General features: G+C 46.5%; 2 protein-coding genes across 4 annotated transcripts in view; one reads left to right on the forward strand and one right to left on the reverse strand.

The window, feature by feature from the left end:
* parpbp (PARP1 binding protein) overlaps positions 1-28,000 on the forward strand; it is a 49,948-nt gene that overhangs the window by 3,779 nt on the left and 18,169 nt on the right. The window contains exon 1 of one of the 3 annotated variants that reach the window (XM_078417123.1): positions 27,092-27,237. The exons of 1 other annotated variant lie outside the window; for it this stretch is intronic. The gene's annotated coding sequence lies outside the window, so the exon portion shown is untranslated. Of the gene's footprint in view, positions 1-27,091; positions 27,238-27,570 lie in introns of those variants that run through there. One more of the 3 variants, XM_078417122.1, reaches the window with a different exon arrangement.
* On the reverse strand, positions 5,170-27,848 carry nup37 (nucleoporin 37). The gene is made up of 9 exons (XM_078417126.1): positions 27,047-27,848; positions 26,149-26,273; positions 19,414-19,486; positions 18,771-18,865; positions 11,293-11,383; positions 10,559-10,740; positions 9,091-9,141; positions 6,437-6,530; positions 5,170-5,786 (listed from the first exon to the last, which is right to left on the reverse strand). Exons 1-9 carry the CDS (start codon positions 27,212-27,214, stop codon positions 5,673-5,675), a joined length of 993 nt encoding a protein of 330 aa, XP_078273252.1. The 5' UTR covers positions 27,215-27,848; the 3' UTR covers positions 5,170-5,672.

Raw genomic sequence — 28,000 nt, forward strand, 5'->3', positions numbered from 1 at the left:
AGTGTCTGGGCTGAGGGAGTGCTATACTGTCGAGAAGAAGGACTGAGGGAGTGTCACAGTGTCAGAGGAAAAAGACTGAGGGAGTACCACAACCTCTGAGGGGAATGACTGAAGGAGTATCGGGGGGGTAGGAGCATATGAACCTTATCCCAGCGCTTCCATACTCGCTGATCATCACAGGATGCAAGGATGATCCTTGATGTGTTCAATTGGAAACTCTCTCCCCCCAGACAACTCCCCCACCCAACCAGTGTAAAAAGCTCACAGAAATCAGAAGGGTCCCGACCAGAATCTTCTGTGCATTTCTTCCACAGATGCTGCCTAGCCCATTGCGTTCCTCCAGCGCATTGTGTTTTGCTCAAGATTCCAGCATCTGCAGTTCCTTGTCTCAGAGGTCTTTGTCACTGAAGCTCAGATCATTGGATCAGCTGACTGCCTTTTCACTTCCTTTCCTACTTCCCCAACCAGGCCTCAGTCTCCTACTTCTCTCCAGATTCCCCTCTCTGAAATCATCTCCCCCATGAGATCCATCTCCACTTCTCTCATTCCTATTCTTTCAGTGCCAGAAATTCCTCAGGAATCTATTTGGGTGAGGATCAGTGGAAATTACATTTGGTCATCCATCTGGAATTATCCCCACTCCGCCCCCACCAATTTTCTGTCCAGCTGATCGGGAACCAGGGACAGAAATTCCCACAATATCTTTCCAATTCAACATGTCAAATAAAGGAAAACATTGACACCAAGTAACATTTAATATGCACTCAGCTTAATTGCAACCTGACAATGGTAATGGAAATTTATTAATCCCTTGATTTTAGCCAAGCTGTAATTTGTATACAGAACTTTATTATTGGTGACTGTTTAATAGTTTAAAATGAATGGAAAAGTACAATGAGTGCTACATTCTGCACGGATAATCACACCGTTTTGGCTGACAGATGTTGTGGTTGGATCACATCAAATTGCATATGGAAAAATGAACAATCTGACCTCAATATACTTAACTATCGTCCCACTTAATCTAAGAGCTCTCCAGGACTTTGCTAATCTAATTGGACCCCAGTGTCCTAAAGAACAGAGAAGCTAATGGTTCTTGTAGGGATGCAGTAAATTCCTTCACCAGGTTTAGTACCAGAACAGATTGTGCTTTGTGGGAGGTTTCATGTTCTCGTCTCATTTGTTCCAATTTTTGCTTGGATTTATTTGTGTAACAGAAATAAAGTTATAATCACAGTTAACAATTATCAGAGATACTTATCTGGAAATTCCAGGCACCCCACATTTTACGCCAGGTTTATGTACTTGCAAAACCACGCATAATTCAAAAACATGTAAATTAAACATATACGTGACCAGGCGGTCAGCAGTAAATCTGAGCATGTTATTCAGAAAATACCAGCGTGTAAATCAAGCTTTGGTATTAAAGGAACTAGCGTGTTATTTTAAAAATACGTAAATCAAACGTTTAAAATGGAAGGTGCCTAGACTTGCATAAATATTTTGCAATTCACTATACCACGTTTCCAATCTGTTCATAATTGTATTAAACATATCCAGCAGAAATGGTAGGGGTGAGTACAATTGCAACATTTAAAAGACATTTGTTCAGATGCATGGAGAGGAATAGTTTAGATGGATATGGGCCAAATGCAATCAAGTGGAACCTGTTCAGGTAGACAATTTGGTCAGCATGGAGGAGTTGGGCCAAAGGACCTGTTTCTGTACTGTATTAATCTCGGACTTCACCCATTTGAAGATTTGAACATACCCCAAACATATTTGAAACTTATTTCACTTTCCAAAATGTAAAATCAATCCCATAAATGGATAAATTCCCTCAGCTACTCATTTCCATTGCAGACTTGATTGGACAACACACCACACAGCATGTGACAAATTCACAATGGTTCAATGGTGCTTTATTGTCACGTGTGCACTTCACGGTGAAATTCTTTTTGCTTAGATACACAAGTCGCCATATTCTGGCGCATTTACAAAAACTCCACCATCTGGTTCACATGCTCGATGTACTGGAGTGGCTCACAATCCAGGTGAGCTCCAGGCTGCTGCAGGGCCACACCGACCGGCTCGGCGCGTGAACCAACATTCCTCTCCTCACCCGACCACCTCTGTGTCCCGGGGGTGCCTCCTGCGGCTGGCCTTGAAGGCGCTGGAGGCAATACCTCTCGGTCCCCTTGCTCCCAACTCTCATCTCGTTTCTGTCATCACCCGTGGCTCCTTCCACCTCGTCTCTCTGGTCTTCGGGGTGAAGCACCAAGTGCCGTGGGTGGACCAGCACCCAGTTGCACGGGAACACATCGCAATTAGTGTAGGAAGGAACTGCAGATGCTGGTTTAAACCATAGACACAAAAAACTGGAGTAACTCAGTGGGCCGGGCAGCATCTCTGGAGAGAAGGATGTTCCTTCTTTTTGCATAGATACACGAGTCGCCATATTTTGGTGCGTTTACAAAAAGTCCACCATCTGGTTCACATGCTCGATGTACTGGAGTGGCTCATGATTCAGGTGAGCTCCAGGCTGTACTCTAGCTTTTTGTGTCTAACCTCAAGTAATAATGTTCACAAATGCCATCAGCTGGGAAAGCTCAGCCTGTTGGTCTGAAGTTTCATGGGCAGCATTCCTTGCTCAGTGTCAAAGCTGTGGGTACAAATCCCAGATATTTAAAAAATCCAAGCCGAGGTCTCCAGTGCTCCTCTCATTTAGACAATCTTTTCTCTCGGATATCAAAGAACCCATACTGGTTTGTTAAAGAACAAGTGTCTTTAAAAATATTTACTGCTCACTGAGGGTCACTAAAATAGATTCTCTGGCTCTCTGTCATAGCTGTGTGGGTGCTTGCTATATGTGCATTAGCCTTTGTTTTTCTTACATCTGTAATTGCACTGCAAAACTTTCCTTTTTCTAATGCACCAAGAATCTTCAAGGTTTTGAAGGAGGCATTGCTAGTATCTCACATGAGGCTCTCAACTCTCAATCCTGGATTCACTAATAATTTTTATAAATGTAAATACTGCCTGATTCCAATATGTAATTTAATGTAGACACAAAATGCTGGAATAACTCAGCGGGTCAGGCAGCATCTCAGGAGAGAAGGAATGGGTGACGTTTCAGGAAGAGACCCTTCTTCAGACTAATGTCAGGGGAGGGGGTGGGACAAAAATAGGATGTAGACGGAGACAGGAAGATTAGTAGGAGAACTGGGAAGGGGAGGGGATAGAGAGGGGAAGCAGGACTACCTGAAGTGGGAGAAGTCAATGTTCAAAACGCTGGGGTGTAAACTGCCCAAGCAAAATATGAGGTACTGTTCCTCCAATTTGCGCTGGGCCTCACTCTGACAATGGAGGTGGTCCAGGACAGAAAGGTCAGATTGGGGATGGGGGGGGGAGTTGAAGTGCTGAGCCACCAGGAGATCAGGTTGGTTGAGACGGACTGAGCGGAGGCGTTCAGCGAAACGATCGCCGAGCCTGCGCTTGGTCTCGCTGATGTGGAGAAGTTGACATCTGAAACAGCGGATACAATAGATGAGGTTGGAGGACATGTAGGTGAACCTCTGCCTCACCGGGAAAGACTGTTTAGGTCCTTGGATGGAGTTGAGGTGGGAGGTAAAGGGACTGGTGTTGCATCACCTGCAGTTGCAGGGGAAAGTACTTGGGGAGGGGGCGGTTTGGGTGGGAAGGGACAAGTGGACCAGGGAGTTCATCAATTACTTCATCAATTTCACCACTAATTTCCATCCTGCTCTTAAATATACGGACCATCTCCAACATCTCCCTACCGCTTCTGGATCTCACCATCTCCATCTACTACAAACCCACTGACTCCCATAGCTATCTTGACTACACTTCTTCCCACCCCGTTTCCTGCAATAACTCTATCCCCTACTCCCAATTCCTCCGTCTACGCTGCATCTGTGCCCAGGATGAGGTGTTCCATACTAGGGCATCAGAGATGTCCTCATTCTTTAGGAAACGGGGGTTCCCCCTCTTCCATTATAGTTAAGGCTCTTACTAGGATCTCCTCAATATCCCACAGCTCCGCTCTTGCTCCCCCTACTCGTAACAAGGATAGAGTCCCCCTTGTCCTCACCTTCCACCCCATCAGCCATCGCATACAACAAATTATCCTCCAAACATTTCGGACAACTCCAACGGGATCCCACCACTGGCCACATCTTCCCATCTCCACCCCTTTCTGCTTTCCGCAGAGATCGTTCCCTCCAAAACTCCCTGGTCCACTCGTCCCTTCCCACACAAACCGCCCCCTCCCCAGGTACTTTCCCCTGCAACTGCAGGAGATGCAACACCTGTCCCTTTACCTCCCCCCTCGACTCCATCCAAGGACCTAAACAGTCTTTCCGGGTGAGGCAGAGGTTCACCTGCACCTCCTCCAACCTCATTTATTGTATCCGCTGTTCCAGATGTCAACTTCTCTACATCGGCGAGACCAAGCACAGGCTCGGCGATCGTTTCGCTGAACACCTCCGCTCAGTCCGTCTCAACCAACCTGATCTCCCGGTGGCTCAGCACAACTTCTGCTCCCATTCCCAATCTGACCTTCCCTGTCCTGGGCCTCCTCCATTGTCAGAGTGAGGCCCAGCGCAAATTGGAGGAACAGCACCTCATATTTCACTTGAGCAGTTTACACCCCAGCGGTTTGAACATTGACTTCTCCCACTTCAGGCAGTAGTATCCAGTGCCCTGCTTCCCCTCTCTATCCCCTCCCCCTTCCCAGTTCTCCTACTAGTCTTCCTGTCTCCATCTACATCCTATCTTTGTCCCGCCCCCTCCCCAGACATGTGATCTGATGAGAGCTCAGTGAAGTTACAATAGAGGGGGATGTTGAGATAGCTAGCACATCAATTCTGCGCTTCTTCACCTAGTTTCCTTGAGAGGGTGCTAATGGGAACTTAAGATACACACTAAAAGCTGGGTCAGGCAGCTTTACTGGAGAAAAGGAATAGGTGATGTTTCAGGTCAAGACCCTTCTTCAGACTGAGTCAGGGGAAAGGGCAACAAGGTAGATGGTGATATAGAGAAACATAGAACAAATTAAAGAAAAATATGCACAAAAAGTAACAATGATCAAGGAAATGGTCCATTGTTGGCTGTGGGCTAGGTGATAATGAGTTAGTCATCGAATCATTGAGCACAGAAACAGGTCGTTCAACCCAACTTGCACATGTCGACCAAGATGCCCCATCAACACTAGTCCCACCTGCCCGAGAGTTTGGCTCATATCCCTCTCGATCTTTCCTATCCATGATCGATCCAAATGTCTTTTGGTCAAATGTCCAAAGGTCTAACTTAGATTGGGCATCTTGGTTGAGTTGCGCTGCAGAAACGGTTTCCATGCTGTATGACCCTGAATCAGGTCTTATCAGGTTTGGGTTGAGGACCCAGACTGTGTCCCTGCCTGACAATGTTTCTGGGCTCCCGTGAACACCCTGGGATGTGTCACTACATTATAGTTGCGATACAGATACAAGTTATACACATGAGAATCAAAATGAACAAATCTTTAATGTTCAGCTCGAAGCCCTCTCAGATGAAGTGATCTTGGTGCTTTGGTCCAGAAACCACGGGTAAAGTAGTGAAGCCAACATTTAAGATGTTCGATAGTGCGACCAAGGGGTTAAGGGGGATCTTCTCTACATTTCCGTCATCCAAAATAAAACCTTGCGATCTCCGCCAACGGCACATAACGGGAGTGTCCGGTGCCAGCTCAAGCCCGAGGCCACGGGAGCAGAGCCGACCATGAAAGGCTGTCAAGGGAAGAGAGGTTTGTTAACCGGGTCACTACACCCAACTGACCACAACTCACACAGTAGTATAAGAAAACAACTGCAGATGCCTCCTCCAGTGCCATAGTGAGGCCCACCGGAAATTGGAGGAACAGCACCTCATATTTCGCCTGGGCAGCTTGCAGCCCAGTGGTATGAACATTGACTTCTCCAACTTTAGATAGTTCCTCTGTCTCTCTCTTTCCCTCCCCCTTCCCAGATCTCCCCCTATCTTCCTGTCTCCACCTATATCCTTCCTTTGTCCCGCCCCCCTGACATCAGTCTGAAGAAGGGTCTCGACCCGAATCGTCGCCCATTCCTTCTCTCCTGAGATGCTGAGTTACTCCAGCATTTTGTGAATAAACAACTCACACAGTAGATGAGGTACTCACCCGGTGCCCAGGCCAATGCTCAACTGATAGTTTAGTTTATTGTCTAATCTACAACATTTTGTGAAATCAAATAAGATAGGTGAAATAAGGACTTGCAGGGCAAGATCGAATGGGTATTGTACACTTGCAACATGTCAATATGACCTATTTGTTGAATGCTTCAGTGATATCCCAATTCTACTTTCTCCTGCCTTTGCCCCGGGGGCGCATATTAGTTTTGTTTTCTGAATCCAAGCTTACCTGGGGATGACCCAAGTGGTGTACAAGTAGTTGACTGTTCATCTTGCCCGGGTAGCCAGTTGTTGCAAAAAGATTTTCATTAGCTTTTGACCATCTGGAAAACCAAAGAGGAAGATTTGCAATTATATGAAAAAACGTTGGCAAATCTAGCTTTTAATTTCCATTGCAATGAATGGGCAATACAAAATTACACCAATCAAATAGAAACTTTCAACATCAACTGTTTGGAGGAAGGAGGATTAAAATCCAGGTAATTGGAGTTATGAGGCAGCTGCACTACCTGCAGTCACACCCTGAACAAGGAAAGATCCTCAGGTGGCACAGTGGCACAACTGGCAGAGCTGTTGCCACACAGCGCCAGAGACCCAGGTTTGATCCTGACCTTGGGTACTGTTTGTGTGGAATTTGCACAGTGATGTGGGAGCTCATCCAATAAGGCACAGATTTCCTCCCACATCCCAAAGACGTGCGGGCTTGTCGGTTAATTGGCCTCTGAATTGTCCCTAGTGTGTGATGGAGTGGATGTGAATGTGGGATAACATAGCACTAATATGAACATGTGATCGATGGTCGGTGTGGACACGGAGGGACGAAGGGCCAGTTTCCATGCTGTATCTAAAAAACTAATTCTGAAAAAACCCTCATGGGGCCCATTTTCATTGTTAACGGGGAGAATGAAGGAAGATTTAACTGAGGTGTCTAAAGTTATAAGAACCCCATGTTCCAATGAGAATAAACCCAATCTCCAAACAACTACAGGCCTCCATTCCAGGGCAACATCCTGGTGAATCATGTCTACTCTCTCTATTGCTACAATTCCATCCCCATAGTGAGGCGTGCAGAACAGAATACAATACTCCAAAAGTAGCTTGACCAATGTTTTGTACAACTGCAACATGTGTGGGATAACAAGGGTGAATGTGACCATTTTAAAAGGGCATCTTGGTCGGGATAGATAAGTTGGGCTTGTTTCAGTGCTGTATGACTCTAAGTTTAGTAAGGATAAAACGAATGGGAGTATTTCTCAGAGCAGAGGCCAGTAACTAGGGGGCACAGAATGAAGTTATTGAAGAATGTGAGAGGGGCCAAGGAAAAACATTTTTATCCAGACAATACCGAGGATCTGGAATTCTCTGGCAGAAACCCCTAACACATGGAAAAGGTACACAAATGTCGATCAAGATTATAGACCAAGGTCAGGGAAGGGGCATTAATGTGGAAAATAGCCTAGCCCATCGCAGAAACTAGATTCCCCCCCCCATCGACTCCATTCACGCTTGGGAAAGCAGCCAATATAATTACGGACCATTTACCTCTCCTGTCAGGATAAAGATTCAAAAGCCTAAAAGCACTTGGCACCAGATTCAAGAACAGCTTCTTCCCCACTGTTGTCAGACTACTGAATGGTCCTCCCAATTATTGGATGCAGTCCCTGATCTCCCAACCAACCTCATTGCGGACCATGAACATTTTCTCTATAAATGTAATGCTATGGCGAACGTTATATTCTCCATCCTGATAAATGTGTCATTGCACTACCTGTTGTACATGTGTATGGCTTGGTTTGATTTGATTGCATAGCATGCAAAGAAAAGCTTTGCACTCTATCTCGACACAAGTGACCATAATAAAGCCAAGCCAACATCAATACTACTTAGGCTGGCACAGATCCAAGAGGCTGAAAGGCCTCACATTTCCAGAACTCCCATTAGAATCCTTTAGATTAATGGTGATGTTCGTCCATCTAATCAGTTCCATGACCAGCTTCCACAAACTGGAATTTAAACTACAACAAATTGCGAAACTGAAGTACATTTGATAGTCCAGAGACTACAAGGACAGCCTACTCCCTTCCCCAGCGGCATTAGGGAACCAGCTGGGCTTCAGTGCTTTTAGGATACCGATATTTAATACTAATATCAGCAGCCCTAGCCCTATGTCCCACCCTTGTGCCATTTCACGGGGACCTTCCCAACAACTAAAAGGTTCTTGAACATTGCACAACACCAACCTCAGCAAAGGGCGGCATGGTGGCACAGCGATAGGGTTGCTGCCAAACAGCACCAGAGACCAGTGTTCGATCCTGACTACTGTCTGATGCTGTCGGTACGGAGTTTGTACATTCTCCCCATCTAGATTTTCACCAGGTGCTCCGGTTTCCTCCCATACTCCAAAAATGTTTAGGTTGGAAGGTTTATTGGCTTTGGTAAGTTGCAAAAATGCCCTTAGTGTATAGGATAACTATAGTGCATGGGGAGATTGTTGGTCAGCAAAGACTCGTGGGTCAAAGGGCCTGTTTCCGTGCTGTATCTACAAATTCTAAAACAATGTTCTTCTATGGACTGTGTCTTTGGTTTTCGTACTATTATGGGTTACCTTGTATTATGGTTTCTAATTTGTTGTATTATTGATACTTATTGATTAGTACGGGTGTCAGGGGTTATGGCACAAAGGCAGGAGATGGGGTTGAGAGGGAAAGATAGATCAACCATGATTGCATGGTGGAGTAGACTTGATGGGCCGAATGCTCCTATATCGTGAACATATATTTATTTGCGAGTTATTGCATTATTGGTCTGTGAAATCTCACATATAGGAATTTCATTGTTCCATTAAATACTGTTGACTATATCAGTAAATAAATTCCATCTTACCGAAATCTCTGGGCTCCATCCAAATGGGATGGTCTCTTCTCCTGGGGATAACTGTTGGTGAGAGACAGAAAAAACACAACTACTAAAATTCAGTTTTCACACGCAGGTCTTGATATTTATTCAGATCTAATGAAGAGAACACAGATTAGATTTTCTGGATGGGAAGCTTGGAAGCCATAGATTTTTAGGAATTAGCACATCCCAGTAATCAGACTGTTCACCTGACCATCACATTACCAGCAAGCGAGTAATTTGTTGCTGCACATGTCAGCATCTGTATTTTCTTATGCTAGAACCCCTTTATGTTTTCAATTACTATTCAGCCTTCACTACTAAAACTACTTTTATCTTTCCCGATAGATGAGAACTCAGTATTTTGCATCTTCTCCATATCCCCAATATAATGTGGGGGGCAAAAGCAGACAGGAAATTCTCCAGATGCAAGGAACTGCAGATGCTGGTTTACAACAACAAAAAAGACACAACGTGCTGGAGTAACTCAGCAGGTCAGGCAACATCGCTGGAAAACGTGGATTGGTGACATTGCGGGTCGAGGCCCTTCAGATTGATCCAAATGTGATCTAAGCAAGGTCACAGATGGGATCCAGTTAGAACCCTTTTAGTAGGATGGAAATGTCAAAGACTACAGGGCAGAGCGTCAAGGTGAGAGGGGCAAAGTTTAAAGGCAATGTGCGGGGCACGTTATTGGCACAGAGAATGGTGGGTGCCTGGAACGAACTGCCAGGGGTGGTGTTGGAGGCAGATACAAATGTGGCGTTTAAGAGGCTTTTAGATAGTTCTGTTCTGTTTTAGACTGTTCTCCACCCCCCTCCCCTAACCTTGGAATTGATAAGGTAAAACACAGATTATTTTACCTGAGTAGGGGAATCAAGAACCAGAGGACATAGGTTTAAGGTGAGGGGGAGAGATTTAATAGGAACGTGAGGGGCAATTTTTTTCCCCACAAAGAGTGATAGGTATTTGGGGTGAACTGCTGAAGGAGGTAGTTGAGGCAGGTACTATCCCAACGTTTAAGAAACATTTGGACAAGTACATGGATAGGATAGGTACTTGTCTGGATAGGTTTAGAGGGATACGGGCCAAACACAGGCAGGTAGGACTAGTGTAGCGGGGGAATGTTGGTTGCAGGGCCTGTTTCCACGCTGTACATCTCTATGACTCTAACCTCGATGAAAGCTAATGGCTGTGCACGCCAACTGCCAAAGGAGATGAGGAGGAATTTATTTAGCCAGAGAGTGGTAAAACTGTGGAATTCAAGGCTGTGGAGACGGTCAATGGATATTTTTACAGCAGAGATTGATAGATTCTTGATTAGTACGGATGTCAGGGGTTGTGGGGAGGAGGCAGGAGAATGGGGTCGAGATGGACAGATAGATCAGCCATGATTGAATGGCAGAGTAGACTTGATTGGCCAAATGGCTTAATTCTGCTCCGATAACTTATGTACCTGGAGCGAGTGATGTCCCAGATCAGCCAGTCATTGCCTGCCACCGCACCAACTTTGATGGTGTTGCCCAGGCACCAGTCGGCGGACATCAGCGGCATCTGGCCACAGTCCACGGACAGGATAGCCTGTAAAGTAACCAGGTCATAAAAGCGGATGATCCCATTCTTCTCCGCCACCATCAGCTGCAAGAAACGAGAGAAGAGTCAGTATCCCAAACTGCAATGGGCTGAAGGGCCTCCTCCTGTCCCTTTTAGTGAGGAAAAGGTGCTCAAATCAATTCTATGAACATCAGTGGAGGGAATGGACAGATGACGTTTCAGGTCGGATCCCTTCAGACCAGAACTGACCTGTTCCTTACCTTCCCTCCACAGATGCAGCCTGACCCGCTGAGTTCCTCTAGTAATTTATGTTTTGCTGAATATTCCAGCAGTCCTTGCACATGACAAACCAAAAGCAATTTGTTCGTAGTCCTTGTTCAACATCCATTAAAGACATTGCAGGGTTTAGATGACAAAAACTGGTCCCAATTCAGGGCCTTCACTGGTGCAAAAGAGAAGAAAATAACTTCTTTAAATCGGCCACCAAGTCTGTTTTCTTTCCCCAGTTATTATTGGCAGTAAATTTAAAAATTCCAGCCCTAGATCTGCCCTGCTGCTCCAGTGCTCCCAGCTTGTGGTTCAAGTCTCCCACAGACACAAACAACATAAGGCTTAGAAAAAAAATTACAAGTGAACCTTGAACACGTCCTCAGGATGCCAACACAAGCTCATTCCCGGAGAGTGAAGCAGAAACGAAGTCTTTTGATTCCCATCGAGGTCCCAGATACTGAAACACATTTAATCACATTGCATTCATTTATGAACAATAGCTACACAGCTTAGGTTATAGACGTGCTTCACGAATACTCAAAGATACGTAATTGAGTCATGCAGTCCCGAAACAAGCCCTTCTACCCATAGTGTCCGCATCAACCACCAAGCACCCGTTTACACATTCTTTGCTCTCCAAGTTTCTCAAATCCTCCACCGATTTGACAGTTCACTCAGGGTAAGTTACCGCGGCCAATCATCCCACCGACCCGCATGTCTTTGAGATGTGGAAGGAAACTGGAGCACCTAGAAACCTAAGCGATCACAGGGAGGCTGTGTCATGTGCATGAGTACAGCGAGGTACAGGAACAATTACAATTTTGTTTAGTTTAGATACAGTACAGTACAGTACAGGCCCACCGAGTCCACGCCGACCATCCATCCATACCAACTCGTTCCATGTCATCCCACTTCCTGATTCCTCAAAAGATACATCCTTTCACTCTGACGCTGCCCCCTTTGGTCCTGGACACTCCCACTACTGAAAACATCCTCTCCACATTCACTCTATCTAGGCCTTTCATATCTGGTAGGTTTCAATGAGATTCCTCTCCTCATCCTCTAAACTCCAGTGAGTACTGGTCCAGAGCCATGAAAATCTCCTCATACATTAATCCAATCATTCCCAGGATCATTCTCATAAACCTCTGGGCCCTCTCCAAAACCAGCACATCCTTCCTCAGATATGTAGCCCAAAACTGCTCACAATATTCCAAATGTGACCTCACCAGCATCCTATAAAGCCTCAGCATTACATCCTTGCTTATGTTTTTTGTAAAAAGGGTCTTAGTTTATTGTAGGTAACAGAACGTTACAATTCAGCTCTATGGGATTTTGGTTAGGCTACATTTGGAGTATTGTGTGGAGTTCTGGTTGCTCCATTACAGGAAAGTTGTGGAGGCTTTGGAGAGGGTGCAGAGGAGGTTTATCAGAATGTTGCCTGGATTACAGGGTTCTAGCTATAGGGAGAGGTTGGATAGACTTGGACTGGAACGGAAAAGATTGAGGGGAGACGATAGAAGTGTATGAACTTATGAGAGGCATAGATAGGGCAGAACCTTTCTCCCCCAGGGTGGAAATGTGCAATACTAGAGGGCATAGCTATAATAATAATAATAATAATATTCATTTATTGTCATTGCAACGAGTACAACGAAATTAAAAAATAGCCAATCCTGACGGTGCGTAAAAACATATATGCAATAAATGCAAAAACAAATAAATACAATTATATTAAGTACAAAAGATTTTTTAACAGTGTTGCCTAGTGCAGAAGGTAGTGTTCAGTTCTCGTATGGCCCTGGGGTAAAAACTGTTCTTAAGTCTGTTTGTTCGGGATTTGATCGACCTGAAACGTCGACCAGAGGGCAGATGAAGAAACAGATGGTGGCCGGGGTGGGATGGATCTTTTATTATTTTGCCTGCTCTACTGAGGCAGCGTAGGCTGAACAGGTGCTCCAGGGAGGGCAGTGAGCAGCCGATGATCTTCTGGGCCGTTGTGATGACCCTCTGAAGGGCCTTCCTGTCCTTTTCTGAGCAGCTGGCATACCATGTGGTTATACAGTATGCCAGCACACTCTCGATGGAGCAGCGATAGAAGGACATCATGAGCTTCTCCTGCAGGTTGGTTTTCCTGAGGATCCTCAGGAAGTGGAGTCTCTGCTGTGCCTTCTTCACTGTGGTGATGGTGTTGGTAGACCAGGTAAGATCCTCTGCGATGTGCGTACCCAGGAACCTGAAAGCGGGTACCCTTTCCACACAGACCCCATTGATGTAGAGTGGGTCGTATTCTACACTGGTTTTCCTAAAGTCAATTATAAGTTCCTTTGTTTTGGAGGAGTTCAGGACAAGATTGTTCACTGAACACCATGCTGCCAGCCTTTGGATTTCATCCCTGTAGGCTGTCTCATCTCCTCCTGAGATGAGTCCAACCACAGTCGTGTCATCCGCGAACTTGATGATGGTGTTGGTGGGATGGGTGGGGGCGCAGTCGTGAGTGTAGAGGGAGTAAAGCCCTGTGGTGAGCCGGTGCTCAGTGTAATGGTGGAGGAGAGGTGAGGGCCTATTTTGACGGTCTGGGGGCGGTTGGTCAGGAAGTCCTTGATCCATTGGCAGATGGTTTGGGAAAATCCAAGGTCAGAAAGTTTGGTGACCAGTCTGCTCGGGATGACCGTGTTAAAGGCAGAGCTGAAGTCGAGGAAGAGCATCCTCACATAGCTCCCCTGGTGTTCAAGGTGGGTCAGTGCAGTGTGAAGAGCAGTGTCAATGGCATCCCCTGTAGACCTATTTGCTCTGTAGGCAAACTGGTATGGGTCGAAGGTGGGTGGGAGGCTGGCTTTGATGTGCTGCAGGACCAGTCTCTCGAAGCACTTTGTGATGACCGGTGTGAGTGGTGAAGATGAAAGGGGTAAAGATAATGGAGTGTGCGGGACAAGTATGTATTAAAGAAACACAGAGAATGGTAGGTGCTTGGAACGCGCTGCCAGGGGTGGTGGTTGAGGCAGATACAATGGTGGTGATTAAGAGATTTCTGGATCGGCAAACGGATATGCATGGAATGGATCATGTGCAGGCAGATAAGAGTTGGTCTTGTATCATGTTTGCACAAACATTGTAGGCCGAAGGGCCACTTCCTGTGCTGTACTGTCTATATCATATGTTCTAGTTTACTGTCTCATCCTGAAGACGATACCTCTTCAGGTACCCCGAGTCCCTCATACCCTGATATACCATAGTCCCGATACCCTGCACTACATTGGGCAGAACAGTGGAGCAGCAGTAGAGTTGCTGCCTCACAGGGCCAGAGACGCGGATTTGATCCTGACTACGGGTGATGTCTGTGCAGAGTTTGCACCTTCTCCCTGTGACTGCACGCGTTTTTTCCGGGTGCTCCAGTTTCCTTCCACATTCGCAAATATGTGCAGGTTTGTAGGTTAATTGGCTTCTATAAATTGCCCCTACTGCGTAGGATAGGACAAGTGTACGGGTGACCGAAGGGCCCGTTTCCACACTGTATCTCTAAACAGAACTGGACAGGTCCAATCGCAGGTCCAATGCTCCCAGCTCTGAAACGGGACCCGAGCCCATGACCTCCTGACCCAGACGTGAGAAGGCTTCCCACTGGGCCGTCGCTGTGTGGCTGACAAGCCCCAGGTAGATGAAAGCAAGTTCGTACAGCGGGATTCATGGAGGCACAGCTGCACACAGCTGGGAGAGTGGAAACAAACTTCTCCTCCCCACTCCCCATGCAGATGTGTTTCATTAAACTTTCTCCAATGTTACGTGGTCAACCAAGGTCAATCAGAGCAGAATTCTATACCACAAACCCAAAGGACTCGTTTTCGTTTTGGAAGATTTCACAGATGCAAAAGGATCATATTAAAAGGTTGGGGTGGGGAAGCCAGGGAGGGGGACGGAGCAATCCATACCCTTCTTGGAACTGAGAGGGAGGAAGGAAGGAAATGTAATTTATATATATTTTTTTTTAAATCGGCTTCAGCTGTTGGCAAATGAAGAAAGAGACAAGGAGGTACTAGAATCACTCCATCCATCTGCAGCTATCTTTCAGCAGCTAAAATGTTGAAACTGCAGATGCTGGTTAATACACAAAAGGACACAAAGTGCTGGAGTAAATCAGCAGACAGGCAGCATAGCTTTTCATTGCACCTTGGTACAGGTGACAATAAAAAAACTACGGCAAAATGAAAATTTGTCTGATAGAGGCTCTTTGCCTGCAACATTAACTCAGTTTCTCTCTCCAATGATGCTGCCTGACCTGCAGGGTATTTCCAGCACTGGCTATCTTATTTCAGGGTTTTAGCATCTGCAGTGTTCTGCATTCGTAACGGAATTTCCGGATCATTCACGGATGTTCCATTGTTCAATATAAACGTTAGATCTTTCACCTCAATGCCACTTTCTGCACTAATCCTATATAATGCTTCCCTTAACATCCAAAATATCAGTCACTATCTTGAATACATTCAGTGCTTGCAGTTTTCCCGGAGACTTCACTGGTCGAGATCCTTCTGCAGATTGCTGCCACCTTCTGCAGCTGCAGTCCTTCGGCAAGAACCCACCCTGAACACAGTGGCACATCACGGAGCCCAGGGGTTTCCCCACCACCAGATATTCGCCAGTGGCCACCCGCCTCCTTCGAGCAGCAATGCGACGGCCGTTTACCCGGGAAAGTGAAAGCATCATCTTGCTAGCTAACAGTACATTGGAAAGAAAGTCCGTGTGAACCGCCGCCAAAATTAGCTGGCTTCAGAGCAAGAACAACAGGTCAGGAAAAGGCTGAGCGTACTCGAGGCAGCTACAGCCACCAGGAGGAAGCATGCTGTTGGATCTATACGCCTCCTTGGGGCGGGAATTCCCAGGTTGCTGCACACCCAGAGAACAGTTCGTTGGAAGATGAAGCCGCCAATTATTCGCAGAACGAGATCACAGAGTGATTTGGCCAAGGCTGCAGGGAGGGTGTTCCATCAGGAGATCTCTCTACTCTTCCACACTGTCCGGGGTTCATTTACACCAACCCAAACAGATGGTTCCATGATTTGTTTTTATATTTGTTTTAAAAAAAAAACAGTTTTGACTGTTTGACAATACAAAACAGAGGGCAGTGGAGGCCAATTATCTGAATACATTCAAGAGAGAGCTAGATAGAGCTCTTAAGGATAGCGGAGTCAGGGGATATGGGGAGAAAGCAGGAACGGGGTACTGATTGAGAATGATCAGCCATGATCACATTGAATGGCGGTGCTGGCTCGAAGGGCCGAATGGCCTACTCCTGCACCTATTGTCTATTGACAACACTGACATTATTGGATTTCTGTTCAATTTATTGTTGTTACTCTTCCAGGAGTTTTCATTTGTTCTGATACAGGTTCTTCGCTTGAAATATTAACTCAGTTTCTCCCTGCCTGAGCGCCAGAGGCCCCAGTTCAATCCTGACCTCAGGTGCTGTCAGGTGTGGGTTTCCTCCGGGTGCTCTGGTTTCCTCCCACATCCCAAAGATGTGCAGGTTTGTAGGTTAATTGGCCTCTGTAAAATTGCCCCTAGTGTGTAGGATGAGAAAGTTTGAGATCGTAGAACAAGCATGAATGGGTGATCGATGGTCGGCATGGACTTCGTGGGCCAAAGGGTCTGTTACCATGCTGTATGTATCTCTAATCATGGATGAACTCAAATAATTCCATCCACCCCCCAAATCCACCCACAACCTACACTGCTACCCAGCCCAATATCATCTGCAAACCTGGATGAAGTAGGAGATTTTACTCATGGATTGATACACCAAGGAACAAGCCCTGCGACCTGCTGAATCCATGCCGACCTTCAACCACCCATTTATGCTGATTTTTCTCTGGTGCTATTTTATTTAATTTAGGTTAGAGATAGAGCACACAAACTGGCCTTTCGGCCCACCGAGTCCAGGCCGATCAGCGATCTCTGTCCCTCAGAGGGACAATTTTACCGAAGCCAATTAACCTACAAACCTGTACGTCTTTGGAATGTGGAAGGACACTGGAGCACTCGAAGAAAGCCCACACAGTCACAGGGTGGATGTGTAAACTCCGAACAGACAGCACCTGCGTTCAGGATCGTAACCAGATCTCTGGCGATGTAAGGCAGCAACTCTACCGCTGTGCCACCAGTGCCGCCGTAAATTCACCATTAACTAATTTCAAATTCTCTCATTCTCCTACACAGCGGCCAATTAGCCCACCAACCCAAAAGACATAGGAGCAGAATTAGGCCATTTGGCCCATCAAGGCTCCACCATTCAATCATGGCTGATTTATTTTTCCTCTCTCAATCTCATTCTCCTACCCTGTAACCTTTGACGCTCTTACTAGTGAAGAACCTATCAAAATCTTTGCTGTAAAAATACTCAATGATGGCCATCTGTGGGAATGAATTCCACAGATTCAACACCTTCTGGCTAAAGAAATTCTTCCTGATCTCCATTCTAAAGGTGCCCTTTTATTCCGAGGCTGCGCCCTCTGGTCCTAAACTCTCCCACTACGAGAAACATCCTCTCCAATCCACTCCATCCAGACCTTTCACGCATTCCGCATCTGTACGCATTTGGTAAAGAGGATACCACCATGGTCCTGGGAAGAACATGCAAACTCCACAATGACAGCGCTAAAGGTCACTAGAGCTGTGAGGCAGCTGCTCTATTAGCTTTGCCACCAAGCGATAAGGGAGATGCGGTTTTAGTTTATCCTTCATTCCCTCAATGAACAGCAAGCACGGTTTGCCGTGAAACCAGGAAAACAGAGAGAGTGCTGGTGCAGGAAGCAGCTGATTATTTTCACTCTCTGCCTGATACAGGCAACTACCCGTGTCGAGTCTGGGTCTTGCCTCCAGCACCCTAGGCTTCCTGGCCAGCTCTTAACTTGCCGAGGCAGCAACCTAATCAAGTTTAACTTGGCAGCAGTTTATTTAAACTGGCAAGAGGAGGCAGAGAGGAAGAAAAATAAACGGTCAAGAGCAGAGTTTTCTCCTCTTGTATTTAACTGCAGCAAATAAAAAAGCAATACTTTACCCCAAGATTTTGTCTAGATCCCTTGTTAAGACTTAACAGAGAACAGTACAGCACAGGAACAGGCCCTTCGGCCCACAATGCCAAGTTGCACTAATCTAATCTGTCTGCACGTGGTCCATATCGCCATCTGAAAGCCTCTTAAACGCTACTATCGTATTTGCCTGCACCACTACCCCTGACAACACGTTCCAAACCCCACCAATCTGTTTAAAAACTTGCCCCACACATCTCCTTTAAACTTTACCTCTCTTGACTTAAAGGTATGCCCTCTACTCTTTGATACTTCTACCCTGCAAATAGGGTTCTGACTGTGTACCCTATCCATGCCTCTCAGAATTTTATATACTTGTAATTTTCTTTTTAGTAATCATCTGGTGTCAATTTTATAATTTCTTCTTCATTACTTAATTAAAGCTCCTCAATATTATAAGTTCTATCAAGTCTCCCTTCAACCTCTGACGTGCAAGACAAAACAATCCAATTTTGCCCAACCTCCCCTTATAGCTAATACTCTCTAGCCCAGGCAGCATTCTAGTAAAACGCTTTCAATTCCAGGATAGAAAAACATTAAATACTTCAGGGCATAGCCTTAAGGTGAGAGGGGCAAAGTTTGAAGGAGATGTGCAGGAGAAGTTTTGTTTTACACGCAGCGGGTGGTGGATGCCTGGAACATGCTGCCCAGGGGTGATGCTGAACGCAGATTGTTGGCGTTTAAGAGGCTTCAGGATAGGCATATGGAAGGGTCTCGACCCGAAACCTAAAGCACGCTGCGATCCCAAGGTCGACCTACCGACACGTGTGATCATCGCTCACCGACGCAATCTGTTTCCCGTTGATGGGATCGAATACCAGATCGTTAATGTAGTCCGTGTGGCCCTCAATCACCTGCAGGGAATCATAAGCCAGGAAGCTTCAGTTCAAACAACTGCCTTTTTTCCAACTCAGCTGCTTCATATCATGTTTCATTGACATTTTTGCGCTTGGAAATGACTGACAAAGAAAGTTCATCTCAGTCCATGAGTTGAGTGGAGGGGAGATTGCAAAATGACCTCCGCCATGTATTCTAGGGCAATAAACAAAACATATTTAATCAATGCTGTCAATTTAGCAGCAGATCGTAATGAGTGACATTGAAAAAAGAAATACATACACCAAACTAAGATTCTTGAGGAAGGAATTGCAGACTCCAAGAACGCTTCAGGAAATTTGTTGGAATAACACCCGGGAGGATTTCAGCCACACAGAGCCAAAAATGGTGTTGTAGTGGAGTTTAAATGGAGAGCTTCGAACATGAAGGGCCATGATAAAGCATTTCATGAGGAGAGATTGGACAGGATGGGTTTGTTTTCCATGCAGAAGACCATTAAATAGCCTTTAACGTGTAATCACAGTAAGGATACAGGTAATAAAATGTAGAACAATGGGTAACCTACCTGCCACGTGGTATTGTCTTTGAGATCAGATGTTAACAATCGCAACTTCCTGTCTGCATCTGCCGTGCATAGCCTGTGAGGATTGAAGAAAATCCTGTTAAACATCGAAGAAGCACTCAAATCACTGGTCTAATGGCTTTTGACTATCACTCTCATTGTATTTCACGGAGAGATACAGCACGGAAACAGGCTCTTCAGCCCACCCACGCCAACCATCGACCACCCATTTACATTGATTCCGTTTATCAGAGACAAAGATGTGCAGCACAGAAACTGGTCCCTTGGCAAACACCAACCAAGTTGACATATTGGCTAATCCTATTTGCTTGCATTTGGCCTATGTCCTTCTAAACCCATTCTATCCATAGACCTGTCCAAATGTCTCTTAAAAATCATAATTGTATTAGCTTCTACAGCTTCCTCTGGCAGCTCATTCTAGATATGGGCTACCCTCCGAGTGCAAACGTTGCCCCGAGGTCCCTCTTTAATTCTAGCTGGAATATAGCATAGCAAAGTGTGGAGTCATGCATTTTTGTAGTCAGAATAAAGGTGTAGATTATTTTCTAAATGGGGAGAGAATCCAGAAATCGGAGGTGCAAAGGGACTTGGGAGTGCTGGTGCAGGATTTCCAAAATGTTAATCTGCAAGTCGAATCGGTAGTAAAGAAAGCAAACACAATACTAGCATTTATTTCGAAAGAGGGATGTAAAGCTGAGGCTCTAAAAGGCTCTGGTCAGACCACATTTGGAATATTGTGAGCAATTTTGGGCACCATATCTGAGGAAGGATATGCTGGCTCTGGAGAGGGTCTAGAGGAGATTTAAAAGAATGATCTCAGGAATGAGTAGGTTAATATATGATGAGCTTTTGACAGCACTGGCCTGTATTCGCTGGAGTTTAGGACCTCATTGAAACGTACAGAGTAATAAAAAGCTTAGAGAGAGTGGATGTGGAGAGGATGTTTCCACTAGTGGGAGAGTCTAGGACTAGAGCTCATAGCCTCAGAATTAAAGAACGTTCTTTTAAGAAGGAGATGAGGAATTTCTTTAGTCAGAGGGTGACGAATCTGTGGAATTCTTTGCCGAGATAGATAGATTCTTGATTAGTACGGGTGTCAAAGATTATGATGGGGAGAAGGCAGGAGAAAGGAGTTAGGGGGGAGAGATAGATCAGCCATGATTGAATGGCGGAGTAGACTTGATGGGCCGAATGGCCTAATTCTGCTCCTATCACTTATGGTCTTATGATTATGATCTCTCCCCTCTCACTTTAAGCCTGCGCCCTCTAGTTTTAGAATCTTCCATCCTGGGAAAAAGACCCTTAAGAGACCCTTCCCGATAAAAGCGCAAGTGCCAAAGGACATCTTCACCACTCTGACCACCTGAGTTGCCCAAACAAATAAAAAGCAACAATTTGCTGAGACTTCATGAGCAAACGGTAAACCCTCACCACCATCTTCTTGACTTATAACTGCAGCTGGGAAACAGCAACATCTGCAATGTAGGAGGTGAGATGCCAATGGGTGCATGCATGGCCAATGGCACAAACTGGACTGTGACAGTGACCAAGCCATCTGCTTTGATGATATTAGTCATAATCATACAACATGGAAGCTGGCCCAATTTGCTCCTGTCAACTAAGACATCCCATCTACACTAGTCCCATGTTTGGCCCTTGTCCCTCTAAACCTTCCCTATCCATGTACTTGCCCAAATGTCTTTTAAATGTTGTTTTAGTACCTGCCTCAAGAACCTCCTCTGGCAGCACATTCCATATATCTACTGCCCAACGTGGAAAAGATGCCCCTCAGCTTTAAATCTTTCAATCAAATCTACGAATCTATTAAATCTGTCCCTTCACGTCTTAAACCAGTGACTTCTGGTTCTTGATTCCCCTACCATGGCTAAATCTGGTACTCTGGGATTAGATGATAAAGTGGCTCAGCAGTAGAGTCGCTGCCTCCAGTGCCAGAGAAAGGGTTCAATCCTGACCTCGAGTGCTGTCTGTGGAGTTTGCACATTCCCATGGGTTTCCTCCGAATGCTCCGGTTTCCTCCCACATCTCAAAGATGTTTGTGCTAGTCGGTTGATTGACCTCTATAAATTGTTCTCAGGGTGTAGGTGCCTGGGACTCATAATCAGGGTGTAGTTGATGAAAATGCGTGCAGAAGTGAAACCAAAAATGCTATTAATGGAGGATTAGTGCAAACGGATGCTTAATTGTTGGCACGGACTCGGTGGGGCATCTTTATGATGGCACAATAGCGCAGCAGGTTGTGCCGCTGCCTCACAGCACCAGACACTTGGGTTTGAATCTGACCATGGGCTGTCTATATGGAGTTTGCACATTCACCCTGTGTGGGTGGTCCAGTTTTCCCCCACAACCCAAAGTTAATTGTCCTCTGTAAATTCCCCCAACAGTGTAGGGAGCGGATGGGAAAGTGGTATAACATAGAACTAATACGAGCGTGTGATCAATGGGCACCATGCACTCGATGGCTGAAGGGCCTGTTTCCATGCTGTACCTCTCAACTGGACTTTACCATACAAACTGAAGCCTTGCGATGGGTCACGATAACTTTCAAAGTCAAATTACTCTGACTGACCTCAGCTTGGATTTATTTCAAAACAATTAAACAAATGTCAAATAAAAATATTTTTTTTAACCAAAGGGACTTATGTACATTTTGCAATAAATGCAGAAATCCTCCGAGGAAAAAAACTCAATTGATTTATCATTTCCAGTATAACTTGTTAAGCTGAACTGAAAACTTAAATGGAAACAGGTCTCTGCTCTATTAATCCAAAATTCTGGGCAGAAACTCCAAAAACAAGAGTTGGAATTCCAGTGTAGATTTCAATCCACTTTACGTAAGCTACAATACAAACATCTATGTAGCACACCCCCATTGCAGAGAGTTGTAGGCGTAGCCCAGACCATAACACAAACCAACCTCCCTTTCATTGACTCCATCTACACTTCATGCTGCCTTGGCAAGGCCACCAGCATAATCAAGGACCAGTCTCATCCGGGACACTCCCTCTTCTCCTCTCTCCCATCAGGCAAGAGGTGAAATGCATGCCTCCAGATTCAGGGACAGTCCCTTCCCATCTGTTATTAGGCAACTGAACCATCCCATCACCAGCTAGAGAGTGGCCCTGACTTACCATCTACCTCATTGGAAACCCTGAGACTATCTGAAGTGCTTTGAGAAGCTGGTCCAGCAGCACATCAAAGCCAGCTTCTCAGCCTCTATCGACCCACACCAATTCGCTTACAGATCAAACAGGTCTACAGAGGACGCCATTACTACTGCCCTACACACCGCACTGACCCATCTTGAGCGGCAGGGCAGTTACGTGAGGATGCTCTTCATAGATTATAGTTCAGCATTTAACACGGTCATCACGGACAGACTGGTTTCTAAACTAACTGATTTAGGACTCTCCCAATCTATCTGTAACTGGATTAAGGACTTCCTGACCAATCGGCCCCAGATGGTCAGATTAGGCCCTCACACATCCTCCACTCTCACAATCAGCACCGGCTGCCCACAAGGATGCGTGTTGAGCCCTCTTCTCTACGCCCTTTACACCCATGACTGCACCCCCACTCATCCTACCAACACCATCATCAAGTTTGCGGATGACACGACTGTGGTTGGACTCGTCTCAGGAGATGACGAGACAGCCTACAGAGATGAAGTCTGGTGTGCGGAAAACAATCTGGCTCTGAATCCTTCCAAGACAAAAGAACTCATAATAGACTTCCGAAGACACAATACGGGCTACACACCACTGCATATCAGCGGGGTTTGTGTGGAAAGGATCCCTGCCTTCAAGTTCCTGGGCACGCATATTGCTGAGGATGTCTCCTGGACCACAAACACCATAGCGGCAGTCAAAAAGGCACAGCAGCGGCTCTACTTTCTGAGGATCCTCAGGAAGAACAACCTGCAAGAGCAGCTGCTAGTGACTTTCTACCGTTGCACCATCGAGAGTGTGCTGACGTACTGTATTTCTATGTGGTACACCAGCAGCTCAGAGGCAGACAAGAAAGCCCTTCAGAGGGTCATCAACTCTGCAAAAAAAATCATTGGTTGCCCACTGCCCTCTCTAGAGGAACTTTACTCCCTCCGCTGCTTCAGCAGAGCAGCCAACATCCTGAGGGATCCTTCCCACCCTGGTCATCAGCTGCTCCAACTGCTGCCCTCTGGTAGACGGTTCAGGTCCATTACATCACGGACTAATAGACTCAAGAACAGTTTCTACCCCAGTGTCATACGTGAGCTGAACACTGCCAGACACTCACATAAAACTGAATGGAAGGAACGGAACTGATCGGAACACTGTCAGTTACTTGTCAGAAAACATAAGCCTCAATTTAATACAAATTTACATTCTACTGCACTTATATTGCTTAACATTTGCTAAACTTATTACATGTTACAACCGACCGCACCTTATATTTAATTACATTATTTTATTTTTAATTTTTTTAAACGGCACTTGCAATATGTTAGCTCTCATTGCTGTGCAATAACTTGCTGTCTTGATTGCACTGTACACTGCCTCGACCGTATTGTAATTGTTTTGTCTATATTGTATTAGAGGTCAGTTTGTTTAATTCAGTAGATTAGGTTTAGCTTGTAATGGATAAAGGTTTATCCTTTGTACTGTGTGCTGTGTGTGATTGCATCATCTGGACTGCTTTAATTTCGCTGCACTGTGTGTGGTGACAATAAAGGTTTTTACAATTTACAATTTACAATTTAAATCTTCAATTGGACTTTGGTCAGCATGGACAAGTTGGGCAGAAAGGCCTGTTTGTGTGCTGTATGATGCTGACTATGATTATTCATTAATCCATTGTGCAGACTTTTTAAAAATGTCTAAAATATAGATCCTTGAAGAGCATATAGAACATAGAATGGATAGATTTATTCACAAAATGCTGGAGTAACTCAGCAGGTCAGGCAGCATCTCGGGAGAGAAGGAATGGGTGACGTTTCGGGTCGAGACCCTTCTTCAGACTGATGTCGGGGGTGGGACAAAGGAAGGATATAGGTGGAGACAGGAAGATAGAGGGAGATCTGGGAAGGAGGAGGGGAAGGGAGGGACAGAGGAGCTATCTGAAGTTGGAGAAGTCGACGTTCATACCACCGGGCTGCAAACTGCCCAGGCGAAATATGAGGTGCTGCTCCTCCAATTTCCGGCGGGCCTCACTATGGCACTGGAGGAGGCCCATGACAGAGAGGTCAGACTGGGAATGGGAGGGGGAGTTAAAGTGCTGGGCCACCGGGAGATCAGTTGCGTTAATGCGGACCGAGCGCAGGTGTTCAGCGAAGCGATCGCCGAGCCTGCGCTTGGTTTCGCCGATATAAATAAGTTGACATCTAGAGCAGCGGATGCAATAGATGAGGTTGGAGGAGGTGCAGGTGAACCTCTGTCTCACCTGGATAGAATTTAGGACTTTGTGGCACTAAATGTTATTCCCTTTATCCAATATCTGTACACTGGACGGCTTGATTGTAATCATGTATAGTCTTTCTGCTGAATGGATAACTAACTAAACTAACTAATGTGTAGGAAAGAACTGCAGATGCTGGTTTAAATCAAAGACACAAAATGCTGGAGTAACTCAGCGGGACAAGCAGCACCTCTGGAAAGAAGGAATGGGTGACGTTTCAGGTCGAGACCCTCCTTCAGCTGAAGAATAGACAATAGACAATAGGTGCAGGAGTAGGCCATTCGGCCCTTCGAGCCAGCACCGCCATTCAATGTGATCATGGCTGATCATTCTCAATCAGTACCCCGTTCCTGCTTCCTCCCCATACCCCCAAGAAGGGTCTCGACCCAAAATGTCACCCATTCCTTCCCTCCAGATAAACTAACTAATGTTCAGGATGGGTTGTGTTTCTAGTAAGCCCTCCATATTTTCTGTGACACAAACAGTTTCACCCCAATAAATCCAATTGTATAAGTGGCAATGCATTCCCATAGGAAGCTTTTCCATCTAATACTCCTATTGGTGTGCAGTCAAGAGGCAAGGGAATTCTGACTATTGTATGTAGAAGAGAGGATTGTTGTTTTAATTAACTAGAAACGGATGTTATATTGTTGATAAATCTTCGCTTTCGAAGTATCAATAGAAGAGAATACCATGTCAATTTCCAAAGCAAATCTCTTAAGTGGCTTCCCACGAAGAACCAGCAGCCCACGACCATTGCCCTTAGTAAACTAGTTCAGTTGTCGCATACCATACAACAGTACAGCACATGAACAGACCATTCGACCTACAATGTCCATGCCAAGTTAAACACATCCCATTTGCCTGCAAGTGATCAATATCCCTCCATTCCCTGCATATCCATGTGTCTATCTAAAAGTCTCATATGCCACTAAACCTTTCCAAAACATGTTCCTGTGCACGATTAGTTTAACTTCTTTGGCACAGACAATGTGGATTTGTTCCTGTGCTACACTAGAACATTGAATAATACACCACAGGAACAGTCCCTTCAATCCACAAAGTTCTAAATTCTATCCATATGCTGTTCAAGAATCTATATTTTAGACATTTTTAAAAAGTCTGCACAATGGATTAATGAATAATCATAGTCGGAGTCATACAGCACGTAAACAGGCCCTTCTGCCCAACTTGCCCATGCTGACCAAAATGTCCAACTAAGCTGGTCCCAATTGCCAACACTCATAATCAATGATCCTTTCTTACTTTACCAGGTGTGTCACTGTGTCAACTGTAGTCTCTGGGCTCCAGGCAATAGCACATACGCGCACTCCTCGGTGAAAGGTCTGCAGGGTCTTGTATTCCATGCCTTTGGTGTCAATATCTTCTTCCTAAAAGATCATGGTGAAGAGATTGTCATTTTGATGAACCCCTCGTGTGTTGGACAGACAGAAGTTTGGTCTGTCAGTGATCAAAGAGCATGGGGTCGAGGCGGGGAAACCAGGCTGAATCCACGCACAGATCAGCCTCGACCCTACTGAGAGGCTGAGCCACCCAATGATCCCTGTGACTGAGACCGATGAAATGGGACTAGCGTTGAAGGGCGTCTTGGTCAGCAGATGAGTTGGTCTGAAGGGTCTATTCCTCCCCCCCCCCCCCCATAACTCAGTGGGTCTGACAGCATCTCTGGAGAACATGGAGAGGTGACATTTTGTGTCAGCACCCTTCTTCAGACTTTATATATAGATATCAACAACCAAAGGTTGTATCGATAGGACGAATCACTGCCCAAAGGAGAACATTAAGGATCTGAATAAAGCAACAGGCAATTATTTTGTCCTGACCCCAACCTACAAGGCCACTAAGCCCTGAAATTGTCAAGTACCAAAGGGCATAGGTTAAAGGTATATGATGCTACCAGGGGAAGTTGTGGAAGCAAATAAGAGAGCCACCTTTAAGTGAAACATGAACAGGGAATGAATGGACCATGTGCAGTTTAAAGTGGCATCATGGTCAGCACAGTGCTAGTGGATTGAACGGCCTTGTGCTGTACTGTTTTATAGTCGAAACGTTGGAGATAGGGTTCGCCTATGCAATTCTTGGGGCTAGTACGGACATTAAGAGTGGAGTGGCCGACAAACAACACCCACCACTACCGGCTCACCTGGAAACGGCAGCTGCCCACCACCACATAGTTGTCGCCCCCGTAGGCGATCAGGCTGCCGGCGCCGCAGCTCTCGAACGGGCTGAACTCCACGGCGATCACCATCTCCTCGCTTGGCACCGAGTGTGTGGCGCTGCGGGCCACCGCATCCTTCTTCATCATCAGCATGGCCGGAGCTCCGGGGGCCCGAGGTCTGGGATTGGACTCGGGGAGTAGTCAGGGTCCGGCCCAGCGCTAGGCTGGGGGACGGGGCTGGAGTTGGGAGGCCCGGCGCTGGCTTGAGTATGGGGCTGGTGGTCGGCGACCCGCCGCTGGGTCCTGGGACTGGGGTCCGGACGTTCGGTGGCTGGGTACGGCGCTGGCGCCTGGGATGCGGGGACTGGGTCCGGGATTAGGCGCCCGGTGGTTGTGTGTTGGGTCGGGGGGAACAGGGGCTGGGGTCGGAGGCCCGGCGCTGGTGTTGGTTCTGTTAGTCGGGGCTGCGTCCGGGGGGGGGGGGGGGGGGGGGAGGAGGTCGGTGTCAGGCGGCGTTGCCTGGGGTCCCGGGGGGGTCGGTGCCGGGCAGCGCTGACTATGGTCCCAGGGGGTCGGTGCCGGGCGGCGCGGTCTGACTGGGGTCCCGGGGGGTCGGTGCAGGGCGGCGCGGTCTGACTGGGGTCCCGGGGGGTCGGTGCCGGGCGGCGCTGTCTGGGGTTCCGGGGGGTCGGTGCCGGTCGGCGCTGTCTGGGGTCCCGGGGGGTCGGTGCCGGGCAGCGCTGTCTGGGGTCCCGGGACTCCGGAAGTTTCCCGCTTAGAACGTTGAGACACGCTCCCGCTCGCCGCTCATTGGCTGAGGCCGCTTGGCTTCCGGGTGGAAAGTGCAACATTGCGGTGTCGCGGTTCCCATTGGCTGCTGCAACAGTGGCCGGGACTTTTAAACAAGCCGGGAGTCGCGGATCGAGAACGGCTGGGAAG

Source organism: Rhinoraja longicauda, chromosome 20 (genome assembly GCF_053455715.1).
Source record: "Rhinoraja longicauda isolate Sanriku21f chromosome 20, sRhiLon1.1, whole genome shotgun sequence".
NCBI lineage: Eukaryota > Metazoa > Chordata > Chondrichthyes > Rajiformes > Arhynchobatidae > Rhinoraja > Rhinoraja longicauda.

What these genes read in the sequence shown, in the direction of transcription:
- nup37 (XM_078417126.1), bottom strand. Translation starts at nt 27,214, where the DNA reads ATGCTGATGATGAAGAAGGATGCGGTGGCCCGCAGCGCCACACACTCG. An exon ending in AGCGATGATCACACGTGTCG is followed by an intron (nt 11,384 to 18,770) that starts GTAGGTCGACCT and finishes AATGTGTTTCAG; the next exon opens with TATCTGGGACCTCGATGGGA. An exon ending in TGGGACATCACTCGCTCCAG is followed by an intron (nt 9,142 to 10,558) that starts GTACATAAGTTA and finishes TCTCACCAACAG; the next exon opens with TTATCCCCAGGAGAAGAGAC.